Genomic DNA, 16928 nt, shown 5'->3' on the forward strand with positions numbered 1-16928 from the left:
CAATCACCCTCATTTTACAGATGAGGAAAAGAAAGTCAGAGAGGTTAAGAGACTTCTGCAAGTTAAAGGACAAATTTCTTCATCTGTAATATAGGGATAATAACAATATTTTATAGGGTTATAGTAAGGTTCAAATGAGCTAATGCCCACAAAGGTGCTCTTTGTAAAATGTAAAACACAACATTTAAAACACAGAACTATGAGAAGGCTGCCAGGAAAGAGGTCAGTGCTAAAATAATTAAAAATCAGAATCTTGAGTCAAAATTAAAAAGGAACAGTTTGGGCTAGGCGCGGTGGCTCATGCCTGTAACCCCATAACTTTGGGAGGCTGAGGCGGGCGGATCATGAGGTCAGGAGATCGAGACTGTCCTGGTTAACACGGTGAAACCCCGTCTCTACTAAAAATACAAAAAATTAGCCAGGTGTGGTGGCAGGTGCCTGTAGTCCCAGCTACTCGGGAGACTGAGGCAGGAGAATGGCATGAACCCAGGAGGCGGAGCTTGCAGTGAGCCCAAATCGCGCCACTGCACTCCAGCCTGGGCGACAGAGCGAGACTCCGTCTCAAAAAAAAAAAAAAAAAAAGAAAAAGAAAAAAAAAGAAACAGTTTGTATTGAGGAACGAAATAACCTTCAGGTTAATCAATACCCCACCTATGTGTTAAAAGTGAGGTGGAGTAATCAAATCTGAAGGTCTAAAAGATAATATTCACTATATAAAACTTGCAAATAGCTGACGTGAACAATACTGAAGTTCTGTGACATAATGGTAAACCACCTTTTGTGAGGTGGTAACTTTTGGCAATAGAGTTTTTTGGTGAAGAGTGTGGACTCCAGAGCCATGCTATCTTGGGTCCTAACCCTCCACTTGATGATGTATGTGACAAGTAATTTAACTTCTCTGAATCTCTGTTAACTCATCTGTACAAAAAAGCAAATAGAAGTACCTGCCTCAGAGGGTTATCAAGAAGATTAAATGACTTGATGTTGTAAGGTTTTTAACATAGTGCCTGAAACATGGTAAGCAATATCTGTAAGACTGCTTTGGAATAGGAGAAAGAGCAGCAACTGTGTTGAAACTGGAAAAAGTCCTTCAAGGGATTACTGGGCTATTCATGTTTGCAAATCAAAAGAATTCCTTTTCAGTCCATACAAAGTTAAAGATGCACAATAAAGAATACTCCAAAAGGTCCTACTTACTTGAATGACATGTAAAACTGGTGGAGGGGAAGTTTCACCAGCCCGAGCAGCTTGTCCTGTCCTGGGCTCCGCACCTTATTCCATGTTTCAATTACCATCACATTGTTCTTAAGCCTTTCCAGGTATTTCGAAGACAGAGAAACAGGAATCACCTAAGAGAGAAGAACAACCAAAACAAACAAAAAAACTCATACCTGAGACAAATATTAATTTATACTTTCATTCAATAAGCATTTACAGAAAGCCTATTGTTAACACACAGTGTTATGAGCTAAAGACATTCAAATAAAACTTACTCTGTATCCTCAAGAGAAGTAGCAGTCTGCTGTTAGAGACTAACACATAAAGGCCAGATACAAAACAGTGAGTTCTCTGATGACAAAGCTCATACAGGTGGAGCTTTGAGGACACAGAGAAGGTTGTTAAATATGTCAAACATGGTGCCTGCCAAACTCGTCCAACCCTTTCTAAGGCAAAGTGATCCACTAGTAAACCCCACTGAAAGAAAGATGTTTTTGAAACAAGTATGCTACTGACTTGACAAGAGTTGAGTATTTCATCAAAGTGCAGCCAGTTCACTGGCTGGATAGCATTTAATAAAATGGCCAAGTGCCAAAAACTCTGCCCAACAGGTGTCACAGTAAAGAGCAAAGCCAACTGCTCCTCTGGATTTTCAACATAAAATTACTCCAGAATTGGCCAGTTGGTAGTTGAAAAAGACAAGTCACAAAGAGAATCAGAGATCTAAGCCAAAAGCACCTTTGTCAAATTAGTGGTAGAATCAAGGGCCCACCAATTCGAAGAAACCCAAGCTGTAGGGACAACTGTAACAGTAGAACGTCAATAAGCCCCAATGTTGAAGCCAATAGAAAACATGAGAGGCAAAAAGGGTGAAATTAGAAAAGGGATGATGAGAGGAAGACACCAGAAAACAGAGCACAGCTACTTTTGTATCCACCTAAGAAACACAACGTGGATACAAACCTAGTGTTTATATCCTGAACACATTTCTGTTCCTTGAAACCAAAAAAAATAAAATTAGAACAGCAACCTAACCTCCAAATAAGGAAGTTGCAGGCAACTACTTCTGGGACAAAGTAACCTTAAATCTCAAGGCTGAGCAGGAGTTAACTGATACAAAAAGCTCTGCTTAAATGGTGTCAAGAAGGCTTAAAGGAAATTCAAGGCAGAAGAAAGAGCACATATAAAGATACAGAAGTAGGAGAAGAGAATATTCAGGAAAGTCTAAGTAGCTGAGCACAGCTGGGCTATCTAGTATAAACGGAAGAGTGGCAGGAGCTGAGGCTGGAGAAGTACATACAGTCAGTTTCCAAAGGGTCTTGGATGCCAAGGATTTACATTCCATCTTGAAGGATATAGGGAATTACGGAAAGGCTTTAAGCAGGGAAGTAAAATGTTCAGGTTAGTGTTTTAGAAAGGTCATCCTCCTTGGTGCATAAAGGAGGCAATGGACATAAAGAGAGCTGGGAAACAGCTAGACCAGTCTGAAGGCTATTTGGAAGGAGGGTGAAGGTTTGAATGGAAGCAGTGGCAGTGCAGTGAAGGTAAAGGGATGTGTTCCAGATAATTAAGTTCATAGTATCTATTAGACTTGGTAAGCACTTACATAAGAAAGAGTCAAGGACAACTAACAGGTTCTACTTAGGTGCCTGAGTAAATTATAATTTGAATTAGGGCAGACAAAAGGAGGAAGAACAGATTTGGAAGAAGTGATAAATTAAGATTTGAACATGTTTGAATTTGTTCTTTCATTTACACATCTTTATTGAATACCCAGTACGTGCCAGGCAGTGTGTTAGATGCCAAGTGTAAACTGCTTCTGAGATATCCAGGTGGTAATGACCAGCAGGAAGTTAGATAGAGAAATCTCAAACTAAAAGGAAATGTCTGGCTTATATAGAAATGTAGACGTGGAAGTTATCTTCATAAAAATGAGTGCTGAAGCTGTGTGGATAGATGTGATGACCATGGGGAAAAGTGGGTTGATTTGGAAGAGTGCCAGCAATAGAGTAATGAGTGGAAGCACCAACAGTTAAAGGAAGAAGTACTTGGGTTACCACCCTTTTCCTAGTTTTCCTTCTGGCCCAGTGACTGAAAAAGAACAGCTTTGAGTGAGGAGGAAATTAAGACAGTAAAGTTACAAAAAGCAAGAAAGAAAACAATTTAAGTACCACATTACACAGAAAAATCAAGTTAAGATGAATACCGAAGTAGGTAGAAGAATGTGAGGAGAAATATATAAAATAAAATAATAAAGAAGGAGAGATTGGAGAAAGATGGGGAGGTTTAACTAATCAAAGTCTTAGAGGAAGCAGAAAGGAATTGAATCCCAAAACTCAGGCAAAAGAAACAGTGAGAAACCATGTGAACTCAGACAGAATAGAAATAAAGACAAACAGTTTTAAAATGTTGACAATGCCTTTCCCTCTTCCCATCCAATAGTGGGACTGAATCTGTACACCAGATAATTACAAAGGTTCCTTCTAGTCTGAACATTCTAGATTTAAGACGAAATTATAATTTGGGAAGCATTTGTCTCTCACCCCTATATTCCTCTAATGCATATGGAATGCACAAAGTTACCTGAGAAAAGTTAAAGACCGGTTGTGTTGTGCCCCATGCGATGACAGATCTGGTGACTTCCTCTGTGCTGAAGAGTTTACAATTTAAATAAACATTGCATGGTGATTGTTTCTCAGATTCTCCACTAATAAAATCTTTCCCATCTGGCACCATCAACAGCACATGCAACAGCAAAGCACTCTCTTTTGTTGACCCATTTGTCTGATTGACTAAATTATGGGAGGCTGGCGTAGCTACGAAGGTTGACGGATGTGGTGCTACAGGGCTTGGTGAGTTTCGGTCGGGGAGCACCAAGTTCTGTGCTTTATTTGCAGTTTCCTCATGAATTTGATTTAAGTTTTGTGGATTTTTGGTACAGGTCATATCTTGGTTAAGTTCTGGTAGTGCCTTATTTGGACTTGTAGGAGCACAAAGTGGGGTATAATGGGTGTTGCCACTTAACTTAGTATTGATACCAGTGAAATCTTTGTTATCTGTAATAAGCTCCATGGTTACCTATAAAACACAAAAGGAGAAGAGTCAATAAGAATGTCCTTTAGAATTGGAATTAGAATTTTGAGGCTGGAAACATCAGATTATTAGGAAATGAATTAATTCATCCTCAAACACTCTAATAGTAAGAATATTAACAGAATGCATATACATTAACTTGCTAGACTAAGAAAAACTAGATAGATGATTTATCAATAACAAAAGATGAGCCTGGAAGATCAAGTTATGCCAGAATATAAGAAAGTTCCTAGAAAAGAATGGAGACATGTTTAAAGGACCCAGAATCCAGCTGAAGAGGCTCCCACTGGCTAAATCTAGGACAACTTAAGCATCAGAATGAATAACAGTAATGAATTATAACCTATTGAATAAGAATCCATGAATCCATCCTGATACAAAATAAATATGAGAGAAGAAACAGCTTCTCTGTATAGAATGTCAATTAATAAATGCAAAAGAGACGGTAGAGTTAGAAATCACCATTTGACAATCATCACAGTAATAAGTGATTCAGGTTAACCCCAGTGGAGGAACATTCTTTAAAATAACTGGCATTACTTAAAAATATCAACATACTGAAAAATAAAGAAAGGCTGCAGAACTGTTCCTGACTAAAGGAGATTAGAAAGATCTGACAAAATGCAATAGATAATCCTGGACTAGAAAAAAAAATTTGCTATAAAGGCGCTAGTATAACTGGTGAAATCTCAGTATAGCCTGCAGATACAGTATCAATGCTATTATGCTGACTTTTATAACTCTAGAGTATTATGCACGATGATGTCCTTGTTCTAAGGAAATACATAAAATATAAACTAAAGAATTTAGGGTGAAAGAGGCATGATGTACAACTTACTCTCAAATAGTTCACAAAAAAATGTGTATGTACATGTATTGGGGGATGAGATAAAGGGACAGAAAGAGAGAGAGAGACAGAGAAGAGGCAGACAGACAATTATAAAGAAAATGTGACAAATAGTAAGAATTGGGGAGTCTTAGTAAAGGGTATACAAAAAGTCTAAATAATTAAAACGTAAAAAAGAAAAAGGATGTAGGATAAATGATGAATTTGAAGAACAGAAGTGATCACTAACTGTCAGGAGACTCAATTACTAGGGGTAAAAGGTTCTTGCTGTTTCTTTGATCTGAAATCCTAAGTGTTACACAGCAAGGTTCTTTTACTCTGTTGAATACAGACAGCAATCTATCTAGAATAGTATTTCTCTCAAAAGAGCCAGAACAGAAAAAATTTCTAGTTGATCAATCCTATTTATAACCCCTTTCCGATTTTAAACTTTGTAGTCCAGAATGAACCAGGCAGGCAAAAACTATAACTTGGATAGCAAAAGAGTAGGTGATGTTAATTTTTTGCAATAATAATTGTGTAAGTCTTTAAAGCAAAGTGGTATTTACTAAGACCAAGAAGAGAGAGAAGGCTTTCAAGAAGAAAAGGCAGTATGATAATCAATAACAAAAACAGAGGCGTGAACCAGCATGATACCTTACCGACTGTTTACATAGAGTGACATAGTTATTGGTAGAGAAGCTGTAAGAGAGAAGGTTGAAATGGTAGGCCAGGGTCATATACTAAGCCTTGTACTTTATCCTTCGGGTGATTGGGAGCCATCAGGATGTTTTAGGCATGGCTGTGATGATATATATTTTTTTCTTTTGAGACAGAGTCTTGCTCTGTCGCCCAGGCTGGAGTGCAATGGTGCAATCTCAGCTTATTGCAACCTCTGCCTCCTGGGTTCAAACGATTTTTGTGCCTCAGCCTCCCGAGTAGATGGGATTACAGGTGTGTGCCACCACTCCTGGCAAATTTTTGTATTTTTAGTAGAGATGTGGTTTAGCCATGTTGCCCAGGCTGGTCTGGAACTCCTGAGATCCGGCAATCTGCCTGCCTTGGCTTCCCAAAGTGCTGGGATTACAGGCTTGAGCCACTGCACCTGGCTGATTTTTAAAACTCATCAGGACAAAGCTATACTGAAGCCACACACTCAGATTCTGTCATCTAAGAAATCCTAACTCTACGAATACAAGGAAATAACCCTCTCTCCAATGAATTATATACCAGAATTCATTCTATCAGGCACACTTAGTTACTTCTCTCCTTCTTTATTTCAATTACTCTAGTCTAAGCCACCATCAATCATCTCTTTTCTGGATTAATGCCACAGCCCATTTCCCTCTTTCCTCTTGCAGTCTATATTCCACACAGTAATCTTGTAAAATGGAAATCAGATGATGTTAGTCCCATGCTTCAACATCCTTTCCTTGGATCTTAGGCTAAAATCTAAACTCTTCACCTTTATCTACAAAGCTCTGATGATACGGCTTCTACCTGACCGTTCAACCCTACTTTCTACCACTCTTCTCTTGCTCACTATCCTCTGGCAACTTTCTATCCCTTGATGACTCCAAGCCTAGTCCTGCTTTAGGGCTGTTGCACCTGTTATGCTCTCTGGAATGGTCTCTGTGTTTTTTACTTTCTCCTCTTATTCTTCAAATCTCACCTTCTATGTCACCTCCATAGAAAGATCTTCCCTGATCACCATCTCCTACTTTCTCGCAGGTACTCACTATCACATCATACCATTTATTTCCTTCATAGTACTTCCACTGCTCTATTTCAAGAGATGCTACACAAGATCAAAGACCTTGCTTTTCTTGTTCACTGCTATATCCTCAGTGCCAGCCAATAATGCATACTCAGCAAATACTTCTGACTTCCTGAATGTATATCTACATACCTTGAAGGGGCCAAATGGAGACTGACCATTTTCTTGTTGCACTGGAAGTTGATCACTGAAAGAAAGCAGCTCTGATTGAATGACAGCTCGCAAAGAAAGTGACACAGATCCAATGACTTCTGGCTGAGAAAGGAGAGAGAACATTTAGGTTAATTAAAGAGAAGTCACAGGGGATCTTAATTAAAGTGACAACATATGATGGCTTATAAAGGAAACCATGCAGGAAGAAAAAAGCTTAATTATCTAAGACAACTCTGAGATCCCACTTTCTGTCTTATTTTGGTCTCTCTTCTGGCTTTTGCTACTTCTCTCTATAAGATTACAGAGGGTTTTATAAGCCACAAAGTGGTTGGAAGATTATCTTTTTCTATCACTAAGAGTTAATTCTTACTCAAAATGTTCAACTTCACTATTAAAAATAAAAAAATTTAGATGTCACAAATTTTTGCTATTAAAACTAGGGAAATTGTAAAATTTAATATATTTAATGCTATCAGGGCTATGGAGACACAAGAGGTTGTCATACGAGTAAAGCTGGAAATATAAACTGGCAATATGCTTTTGGATGGCAAATTTGGTAACAAATACTAAAAGCTTTAAATATTTATGCTCTTTGACCCAGTAATTCCATTTCTGGTAATTTGTACTAAAGAAATAACAAACAGGCTGGGCGCGGTGGCCCATGCCTGTAATCCCAGCACTTTGGGAGGCTGAGGCAGGCAGATCACCTCAGGTCAGGAGTTCAAGACCAGCCTGGCCAACATGGTGAAACCCCCGTCTCTACTAAAAATACAAAAAAATTAGCTGGGCATGGTGGCGGGTGCCTGTAATCCCAGCTACTCAGGAGGCTGAGGCAGGAGAATCGCTTGAACCCAGGAGGCTGAGGTTGCAGCGAGCTGAGACCGCACCATTGCACTCCAGCCTGGGCAACAAGAACGAAACTCTGTCACAAACACACACACACACACACAAAGAAATAAGAAACAATATATAAAAAGCTTACACACAAATATGTATATGTTAAAAGTAGTTAACAATGAGATATACCTAGTTGTCCAATAATCAGGAATTATTAAGCTAATTATATGGCACATCCATATGATGGCATAACATGTAGCCATTAAAATGACATTTACTAAAAGTTTCTAATAATATTAACTGTATTTGTTATAATGTTTGATGAAAGGGTATTAATTCATATATATCATAAACCTTCAAATAATTACAAAATTATGTGGAAAACATTAAATAGATATTTTTGAAGAAAAACGAATAAAAACCCTCAAGATGCTAAATGATAAAAAGGAAGAATAAAACCTACAGACAAAATTATACAACATACTGTATTCATTGGAAAAAGACAGTGCAGATAGTAATAAATGTTAACAATACTTATTTCTTGGTGACAGAATTACAGGCAATTTTTGCCTTTTAAAAATTTTTTTCAAGTTTTCTACAAAAATACGTAAAACTTTTTTTTCTTTTTTTTTAAATTTTATTATTATTATACTTTAAGTTTTAGGGTACATGTGCACAATGTATAATTAGAAAAAAAATGTTGGCTGGGCGTGGTGGCTCACGCCTGTAATCCCAGCACTTTGGGAGGCCGAGGCGGGCAGATCACAAGGTCAGATCAAGACCATCCTGGCTAACACGGTGAAACCCCGTCTCTAGTAAAAATACAAAAAAATTAGCCAGGTGTGGTGGTGGGAGCCTGTAATCCCAGCTACTTGGGAGGCTGAGGCAGGAGAATGGCGTGAACCCGGGAGGCGGAGCTTGCAGTGAGCTGAGATTGCGCCACTACACTCCAGCCTGGGCGACAAAGTGAGACTCCGTGTCAAAAAAGAAAAAAAGAAAAGAAAAAAATGCCATTAATTAGGTATAGGAAAATGATTCAATGTAAATTGAAATGTTAATAGAGTTTATCTTGAGGCTATGAAATAATGTGCCTTTCTCACCGTTCCTATTTTGCTATAATTTTCCAAAAAGGACCTGTATTGTATATGTCTTCTGAAAAAAACAAAAGAAAACAAGATGTTCTTCATGCTATCCATACCAAATAAGAGGTCAAAAGATTATAAAGACTACTCTTTTATTGAAGGAAGTAAAAACTGCTTGTTATAGTTTATTGATTTACGTTATGCCAGCTGCAAGCAATTTTATAAACTTGGAATTAGTTGATCAAAACTGCTACTCACAACTATATTATTTTGGGCTTGGATACCTTATGTATTTTGCCTGCAAACAGGAAGTAGAATCTCAAATTAAGGCTAATAGCCTGTATCAATATAGCTACCTTTCTCTAGAAGGAAGCAGCACAATAAAGAGGTTAAGAACTTGAGATCTAAAGACAGCAGATTTGGGATGGTGTCCTGGCTCTTTTATTAGATTGAGTGATCTTAGACATGTTAACTAAATCTCAATTTCTTCATCTGTAAAACAAATATAATAATGTACCTAATTCACAGAGTTGTGGTGATTAAAATTGATAGTGTGCTCGTGTAGAGCCTTTAGTATTATATCTGGCCCATGACAAACAGCAGAGATTAGTAGTAGTAATAATAATAATGATAATAATAATAATAATAATAATAACAATGGATTATTAGTACTGCCTGCACCTGAAGATTCCTAGTTTAGGCAAGAATATAATTTTAGGTATGCTCCAATCCCCAGTGTGAAGGTAAGGCAAAGGCCAAAATCACTCAAAGTACCTTTTTCTGTGGAGTTTTCTTTACATAAATTTGGAAAGTGAGGTTGGAATTCCACCAGTGCTCTATCATTGGGCCACCAAACTGTACTGGAAACACAAATCGCTGCTGGAACTTCACCTCTGTAAGGAGAACCAGACACACAGACATGTCACACCACCCAACTGAAGTCATCATCAATCCATGCCTTGATACCACCTGCCACCCTTTCAAATTTAATTAAAATCTCCTGCAGAAATCTAGTCAGTGTGCTTTCACAGAAAGTGCTAGGGTTGTAGGATTGAATGAGCAGGGATAAAGAGAAAACCCTGGAGATAGTACACAGAAGACAGGCAGTGCTGTTGCTCTGTTTTGCTATGAGAAATGAATGTCAATCATATGAGTACTGGATGTGTAAGGAGACATATCTATATACTTCACTGGGTTTTAGGTAATAGGACTGTTTTTAAAAGACTAGTTGGTAGGTAGTATACTAAAAGAAGGGGGCTGGCTGGAGGTGGAACAATGAGGGATAAATAGAAGAATGGAATAAAAAACTATAATACAAAAATAAGCTTATCTTCTGGACACTCTTACTGTCACAAACAAGGTATCAGGTACTGATGTTAGCTAGTAGTGTCAGGCGAAGTAGTCTTTCTCTTGGGTGGAAAGGAAGGGGTTTCTGCTATAACTATAAGTGTAAGTGGATAAAGTGATGGTGATATTTGAGTTTGTGCTCATGGTTATGGAGTTTTAACCGGTAAATAAAAAGAATTTGAGGCTGGGTGCGGTGGCTCACGCCTGTAATCCCAGCACTTTGGGAGGCCGAGATGGGCAGATCACGAGGTCAGGAGATCAAGATCATCCTGGCTAACACGGTGAAACCCCGTCTCTACTAAAAATACAAAAAAAAAAAAAAAAAAATTAGCTGGGCGCAGTGGCGGGCGCCTGTAGTCCTAGCTACTTGGGAGGCTGAGGCAGGAGAATGGCATGAACCCGGGAGGCAGAGCTTGCAGTAAGCCTAGATCACACCACTGCACTCTAGCCTGGGCAACAGAGTGAGACTCCGTCTCAAAAATAAATAAATAAATAAATGAAATCAATCAATCAATCAATAAAATAAAATAAAAAGAATTTAAGACCAGAATCAAAGGATATAAGTTTAAGCTCCAGTTATATTACTTACTACTACTTACCACCGCAGAAACAATTTATCACCTATAAAATGATCTTCCCGTCCATTCACTGCTAAGGCCGTTAAAATGGATCATGAATCTGAAGAATCTTCACAAGAGGCCCAGTTATGAAGAGAATCTGCTATTTCTAGCATTCATTCAAATGACCCATTTTAACCTACTGATTTCTCTGTTCATCTCTGGCCATATTAACTGGAGACTATATACTTTTCTTGGCACTGTTGGACAGGATCTGGACCTTGCTATGTGGATCAATGCACAGGAACTATGAACAAAAGGTCTGGGCCCAGGAAGCCCACATCCACTAGATCAGCTTATTTGGTTACCCTACCTGGGAAAGGGAAGTAAGATAACACCTGCACCTCATTGGTGTGATGGGAGGATGAACTGAGGTAATAAAGGAAAAAGCACTTTGGAGACTGTAAAATTCTTTATGTACAAACAATCCTATTTCAATTTCTCCTTACTACTTGGGTATGTTCTTGCACTGTTACTATATTTCTTATAGAATTCTGTTTCTTAAGCTCATTATTTTTTTACCACTGAAAGTGAGTTAAGGCAGTAAGTGAAGAAGAAATTCAGGTAAATAACTTGCTAACAGTGTCCCAGAGAAGATTTTTTTCAAGAGTTGAAAGGGATCCAGATTAATACCTAGTCTAATCCATATTACTGTTAAGAGAGGCTCACAGGTAAGAAAGTGATTTTGCCTAAGGCACATGATTAGTGTGTGGTATAATCAGAACTAGAACCCAGTCTTGCAATTCTTGGCTCAATGCTTATTCCACATTTCCTATATAATCCTTCTCAGAAAAACATAGAGAAGATCAATCACTGTGGCCAACAACAATAATAATGTTTAAGAAGCAATATAGATTAAGGCACATTTTGGAATTGAAATGGTGCTAGGTTGAAATTCTAGTTCTACCATAAACCAGCTGTGTGATCTCATACAAGCTACTTAATTAATTTATGTCTCAGTTTCCTCTTTCCTCATCTGTGAGTTTCCTCTTTCCTCTTTACATCCTCATATGCAAAAATTCCTAAGATATAATGTTGAAGGCAGGGTGCAGAACCATGTACAGGTTGGGCAGCCCTAACCCCAAAACTCAAAATCCAAAATCCAAAACTTTCTGAATGCCAATATGATGCCAGAGTGGAAAATACCATACCCTACCTCATGTGATGGGTCTCAGTCAAAATGCAGTGAAAACTTTATTTCAAGCACAAAATTATTAAAAATATTGTATAAAATTACCTTCAGGCTATGCATATAAGGTCTATATGAAACATAAGTGAATTTCATGTTTAGTTTTGGGTCCTATCCCCAAGATATCTTATTAATGTATATGCAAATATTCCAAAATCTGAAAAAATCCAAAATCCTAAATACTTCTGGTTCTAAGCATTTTGAAGAAAGGACATGTGTATGGTGCACTAATACTTGCAGAAACATGGGGGACGGGAGGCGGGGGAAGGGATAAACCAAGCTTGTCCAACCCACAAGTGGCCCAGGATGGCTTTGAATGCAGCCCAACACAAATTTGTAAACTTTCTTAAAACACTGTAAGATTTTTTTGTGATTTTTTTAAGCTCATCAGCTATCATTGGTGTTAGTGTATTTTATGTGTGGCCCAAGACAATTCTTCTTCCAACATGGCCCATGGAAGCCAAAAGATTGGACACCCCGGAATAAACATATTTGCTGATACACACACACACACACACACACACATTATCTATCTATCCGTCTATCTATAATGGCTTAAGGAAGGATATAAAAGCAGCAATCTTGATTATCTGCAAGGATGCAACCTTTCAATTTTGAACCATGTGAATGGATTATCTATTTCAAAAAGGAAACAAAACAAAGTAAAAATTTAAAAATCCCATGTTACTATGCTGTAAAGGAAAAGTTACTTGACTATGTAGTAGGAGTGTTAGGACCACATCTTTTATTTCTCAAACTACTTCCCAGAGAATAAACTTAACACTGATGAACTAACTATTCATAGATCAAACTGGAGAACCAAGGCAAAGCTATCCTCACAATATATTAGAAAAGTGGCTGTAATTTTGGGTGGCAGGAACATAAATGTCTATTATATTATCCTTTTTCTATATCTGAAATATTTAAAACAAATTAGAAAAAAAAGACAACACCAAAAGCCTAAGCAACAAAAGAAAAAAAAACAGATAAACTAGAGTACATAAAAATTAAAAACTTTTGTGCTGTTAATAATACCATCTAGAGAGTGAAAGGACAACCCACAGAATGGGAGAAAATATTTGCAAATCATAGATCTGATAAGGGGCTTGTATCTAGGATATACAAAGAACTCTTACAACTCAATAAGAAAAAGCCCGATTTGAAAATGAACAAAGGATCTGAATAGACATTTCTCCAAAGAAGACATATAAATGGCCAATAAGCACATGAAAAGATGCTTGACATGATTGGCCATCAGGAAAATGCAAATCAAAATCAATGTGATGTCCTTTCACATCCACCAGGATGACCAGAATAAAAAAGAATGGAAAGTAACAAGTGTTGATGAGGATGTAGACAAATTAGAACCTTCGTATACTGCTAGTGGGAAAATGGTGTAGCCACTGTTGAAAACAGTCTGGCAGTTCTTGAAAAAGTTAAAACATAAAGTTACCATATGACCCAGCAATTCTACCATTAGATATATACCCAAGGGAAATGAAAGCAAATGGTCCATACAAAACCACGTACACAAATGTTCACATAGCAGCATTATGCAAAATTGCTAGAAAGTGGAAATAACATGAATATCCATCAACTGAGGAAAGGATAAATGAAATGTGGTATATCTATGCAATGGAGTATTACTCAACCATAGAAAGGAATGAAGTACTGATATACACTACAACACGAAACTTAAAAATATTATAGTAAGTCAAAGACAGTAGTCACAAAAATCACAAGTTGCATGATTCCGTTTATATGAGACATCCAGAATGGACAAATTGATAGGGAAAGAAAGATTAGCAGTTGCTTAGGGCTAGGGGAAGAGGGAAATGTGAAGTGAATGCTAGTAAGTATGGGGTTTCTTTTAGGGGGGATGAAAATGTTCTAAAATCAGATTGTGGTGATGGTTGCACAGCCTTAAAAATATTGGCTGGGCGTGATGGCTTATGCCTGTAATCCCAGCACTTTGGGAGGCTGAAGCAGGTGGATCACTTAAGGTCAGGAGTTCGAGACCACCCTGGCCAACATGGTGAAACACTGTCTCTACTAAAAAATACAAAAATTAGCTGGGTGTGGTGGCATGTGCCTGTAATCCCAGCTACTCAGGAGGCTGAGATGGGAGAATCTCTTGAACCTGGGAGGTGGAGGCTGCAGTGAGCAGAGATTGCGCCACCACACTCCAGCCTGGGCGAAAGAGTGACACTGCATGTCAAAAAAAAAAAAAAAAAAAGTCAAATGAGTAATTGGGAATTCAAAAATTCTTCCAAAGTCAGAATGTCTAAGGTGCAGAAAACCAGTGTGTCTCTTACTTCCATCTGTAATTTTACTGGAGGCGAGTCGAACAACCTCAGTGATCAAAGCTGTCTTTCCCAATCTGCTTTCCGAAAAGCCCACAGGAAAGTGATATTCTACAAAGAAAGTGCTAAAAAGAAAAACAAAAAAAGTGATTAAAAACTAACAAAACAATAAACCTAATTTCTGTCTAATAAATCCAACATACATTTGAAATCTTATTTTCAGGACCTCTAGTACTCAGAGGCCCTACCTCCTCTTCAAAGCCTTCCACCAGTCCTGTCAGAGAGAATCAAAGGCTCCCTTTCTTGTGTTCCCACAGCACTTTTAATACAAAACATCTATTTTGGGCCCTAAAGCTTTGTGTTATAGATAGCCATTTAAATGTTTCTTTCTCCTGCTAACTGTAAGATATGTAAGAACAGAGTCTGTATCTTAATTTTCTTCAGTCCCATACTTACTTACACAGTTCTTGGGATCTAGCAGGGATTCAATATATTTCTGTAGATTAAATGATGCATATGAAAATACAACCCAAATCACAGTATTATGCAATTGTTGATTATTATCATCAGACACACTTTCCAAAAATGTCAAATTTAGTTTTCTCATGTTAGAGACATACCGCTTTTTTGCTGTAGTCATCTTATGTGGTGGACCAGCATAGCTTTTTTTGCCAGGGGTCATCTGAGGACTGTCTGGAGGAACTCCCATGGTTTCGACGATGATTCTGACTGAATGTGTTCTACCCAAAAGGGCCAGCCTATCCACACTTAGTGTCATCGTTTGGGCATCTTCTGGAGTTTCTGAGAGCATCTGTTGTTCAACCAAATTTCTGAAAGGAGTTCACACAAGCAGTGAGGTATACTGTTACAGGCTTCACATGAAACAATCTAGTTTGCATAGGCAAGATAAGGAAAAAGGGAGGGCAGTAAGTTTTTATTTTTTTATTTTTATTTTTGACACAGGGTATCGCTCTGTCACCCAGACTGGAGTGCAGTGGCACGATCATGGCTCACTGCAGCCTTGACCTCCTGGGCTCAAATGATCCTCCCACCTCAACTTCCCAAGTAGCTGGGACCACAAGCATGGGTCATCACACTCGGCTAATTTTTGTATTTTTTGTAGAAATGAGATATTACTATGTTTCCCAGGCTGGTCTTGAACTCCCGGACTCAAGCAATCCTCCTGCCTCAGCCTCCCAAAGTGCTGGGATTACAGGTGTGAACAACCACGCCCAGCCAAGCATCTTGATTCACAAGTTATCAAGGATTGGAAACAGCTTTAATTACCAGAATTCTGGTCCTATAGTGCAAGAAATCTCAAAAAATGAAAAAAAAATTATAATCTAAAGGTTTGAGTGTGTATATTCAGGGTAATTTGAATCTATGCTCCTAGGTAAAAAAAAAATTTAAAAATACTATATAGATATACACACACACATACACATATATATACACACATACATATATATACACACATATATACACACACTTATATACACACACAACATATATACACACACACATACGTTATACAATACATATGAGTACAGAAACTGAAACTCCAAATTTAGGTTTTTCTAGAAAGGATACAGACCTTATTTCAGTTATCCACTATTCTAATGTAACTACTATTGTCACTTTTGTGTATTCCTTCTCATTTGCTTTCCTTATGCATATTTTCTACACAGTTGGGATCACAGTACACATACAACCTAGAATTCCACTTTCTTCCTTAACCATTTAAATTATACCTATCTTGGTAGAATCAATAATATGAAAATGACCATACTGCCAAAAGCAATCTACAAATTCAGTGCAATTCCCATCAAAATACCCTCATCATTCTTCACAGAACTAGGAAAAAAAATGTTAAAATTCATATGGAACCAAAAAAGAGCCCACATAGCCAAAGCAAGACTAAGCAAAAAGAACAAATCTGGAGGCATCACATTACTTGACTTCAAACTATACTGTAAGGCCATAGTCACCAAAACAGCACGGTATTGGTATAAAAATAGACACACAGACCAATGGAACAGAATAGAGAATCCAGAAATAAAGCCAAATACTTATAGCCAACTGATCTTCAACAAAGCAAACAAAAACATAAAGTGGTGAAAGGACACCCTATTCAACAAATGGTGCTGAGACAACTGGAAAGCCACATGTAGAAGAATGAAACTGGATGTTCATCTCTCACCTTATAAAAATATTGACTCAAGATGGATCAAGGACTTAAATCTAAGACCTCAAATCATAAAAATTCTAGAAGATAACAATGGAAAAACCCTTCTAGACATTGGTTTAGACAAAGACTTCATAACCAAGAACCCAAAAGCAAATGCAACAAAAACAAAGATAAATAGATGGGACTTAAACTAAAAAGCTTCTGCACAGCAAAAGAAACAGTCAGCAGAGTAAACAGACAACCCAGAGAATGAGAGAAAATCTTCGCAATCTATACATCTGACAAAGGACTAATATCC

The 16928-nt window shown here is 37.8% G+C and overlaps 1 protein-coding gene across 10 annotated transcripts in view; it reads right to left on the reverse strand.

The window, feature by feature from the left end:
* C2CD3 (C2 domain containing 3 centriole elongation regulator) overlaps positions 1 to 16928 on the reverse strand; it is a 164046-nt gene that overhangs the window by 87711 nt on the left and 59407 nt on the right. For 9 of the 10 annotated variants that reach the window (XM_058446740.1, XM_058446744.1, XM_058446741.1 and 6 more), the window contains 6 exons: positions 15063 to 15272; positions 14455 to 14567; positions 9761 to 9879; positions 7047 to 7169; positions 3802 to 4296; positions 1198 to 1349 (listed from right to left, as the gene is read on the reverse strand). In XM_058446740.1, the coding sequence (XP_058302723.1) occupies positions 1198 to 1349; positions 3802 to 4296; positions 7047 to 7169; positions 9761 to 9879; positions 14455 to 14567; positions 15063 to 15272 (1212 nt within the window). The remainder of the gene's footprint in view (positions 1 to 1197; positions 1350 to 3801; positions 4297 to 7046; positions 7170 to 9760; positions 9880 to 14454; positions 14568 to 15062; positions 15273 to 16928) is intronic. The other variant, XM_058446742.1, reaches the window with a different exon arrangement.

The sequence above is a fragment of the Hylobates moloch genome, unplaced genomic scaffold (assembly GCF_009828535.3).
Source record: "Hylobates moloch isolate HMO894 unplaced genomic scaffold, HMol_V3 SCAFFOLD_11, whole genome shotgun sequence".
Classification (NCBI taxonomy): Eukaryota; Metazoa; Chordata; class Mammalia; order Primates; family Hylobatidae; genus Hylobates; species Hylobates moloch.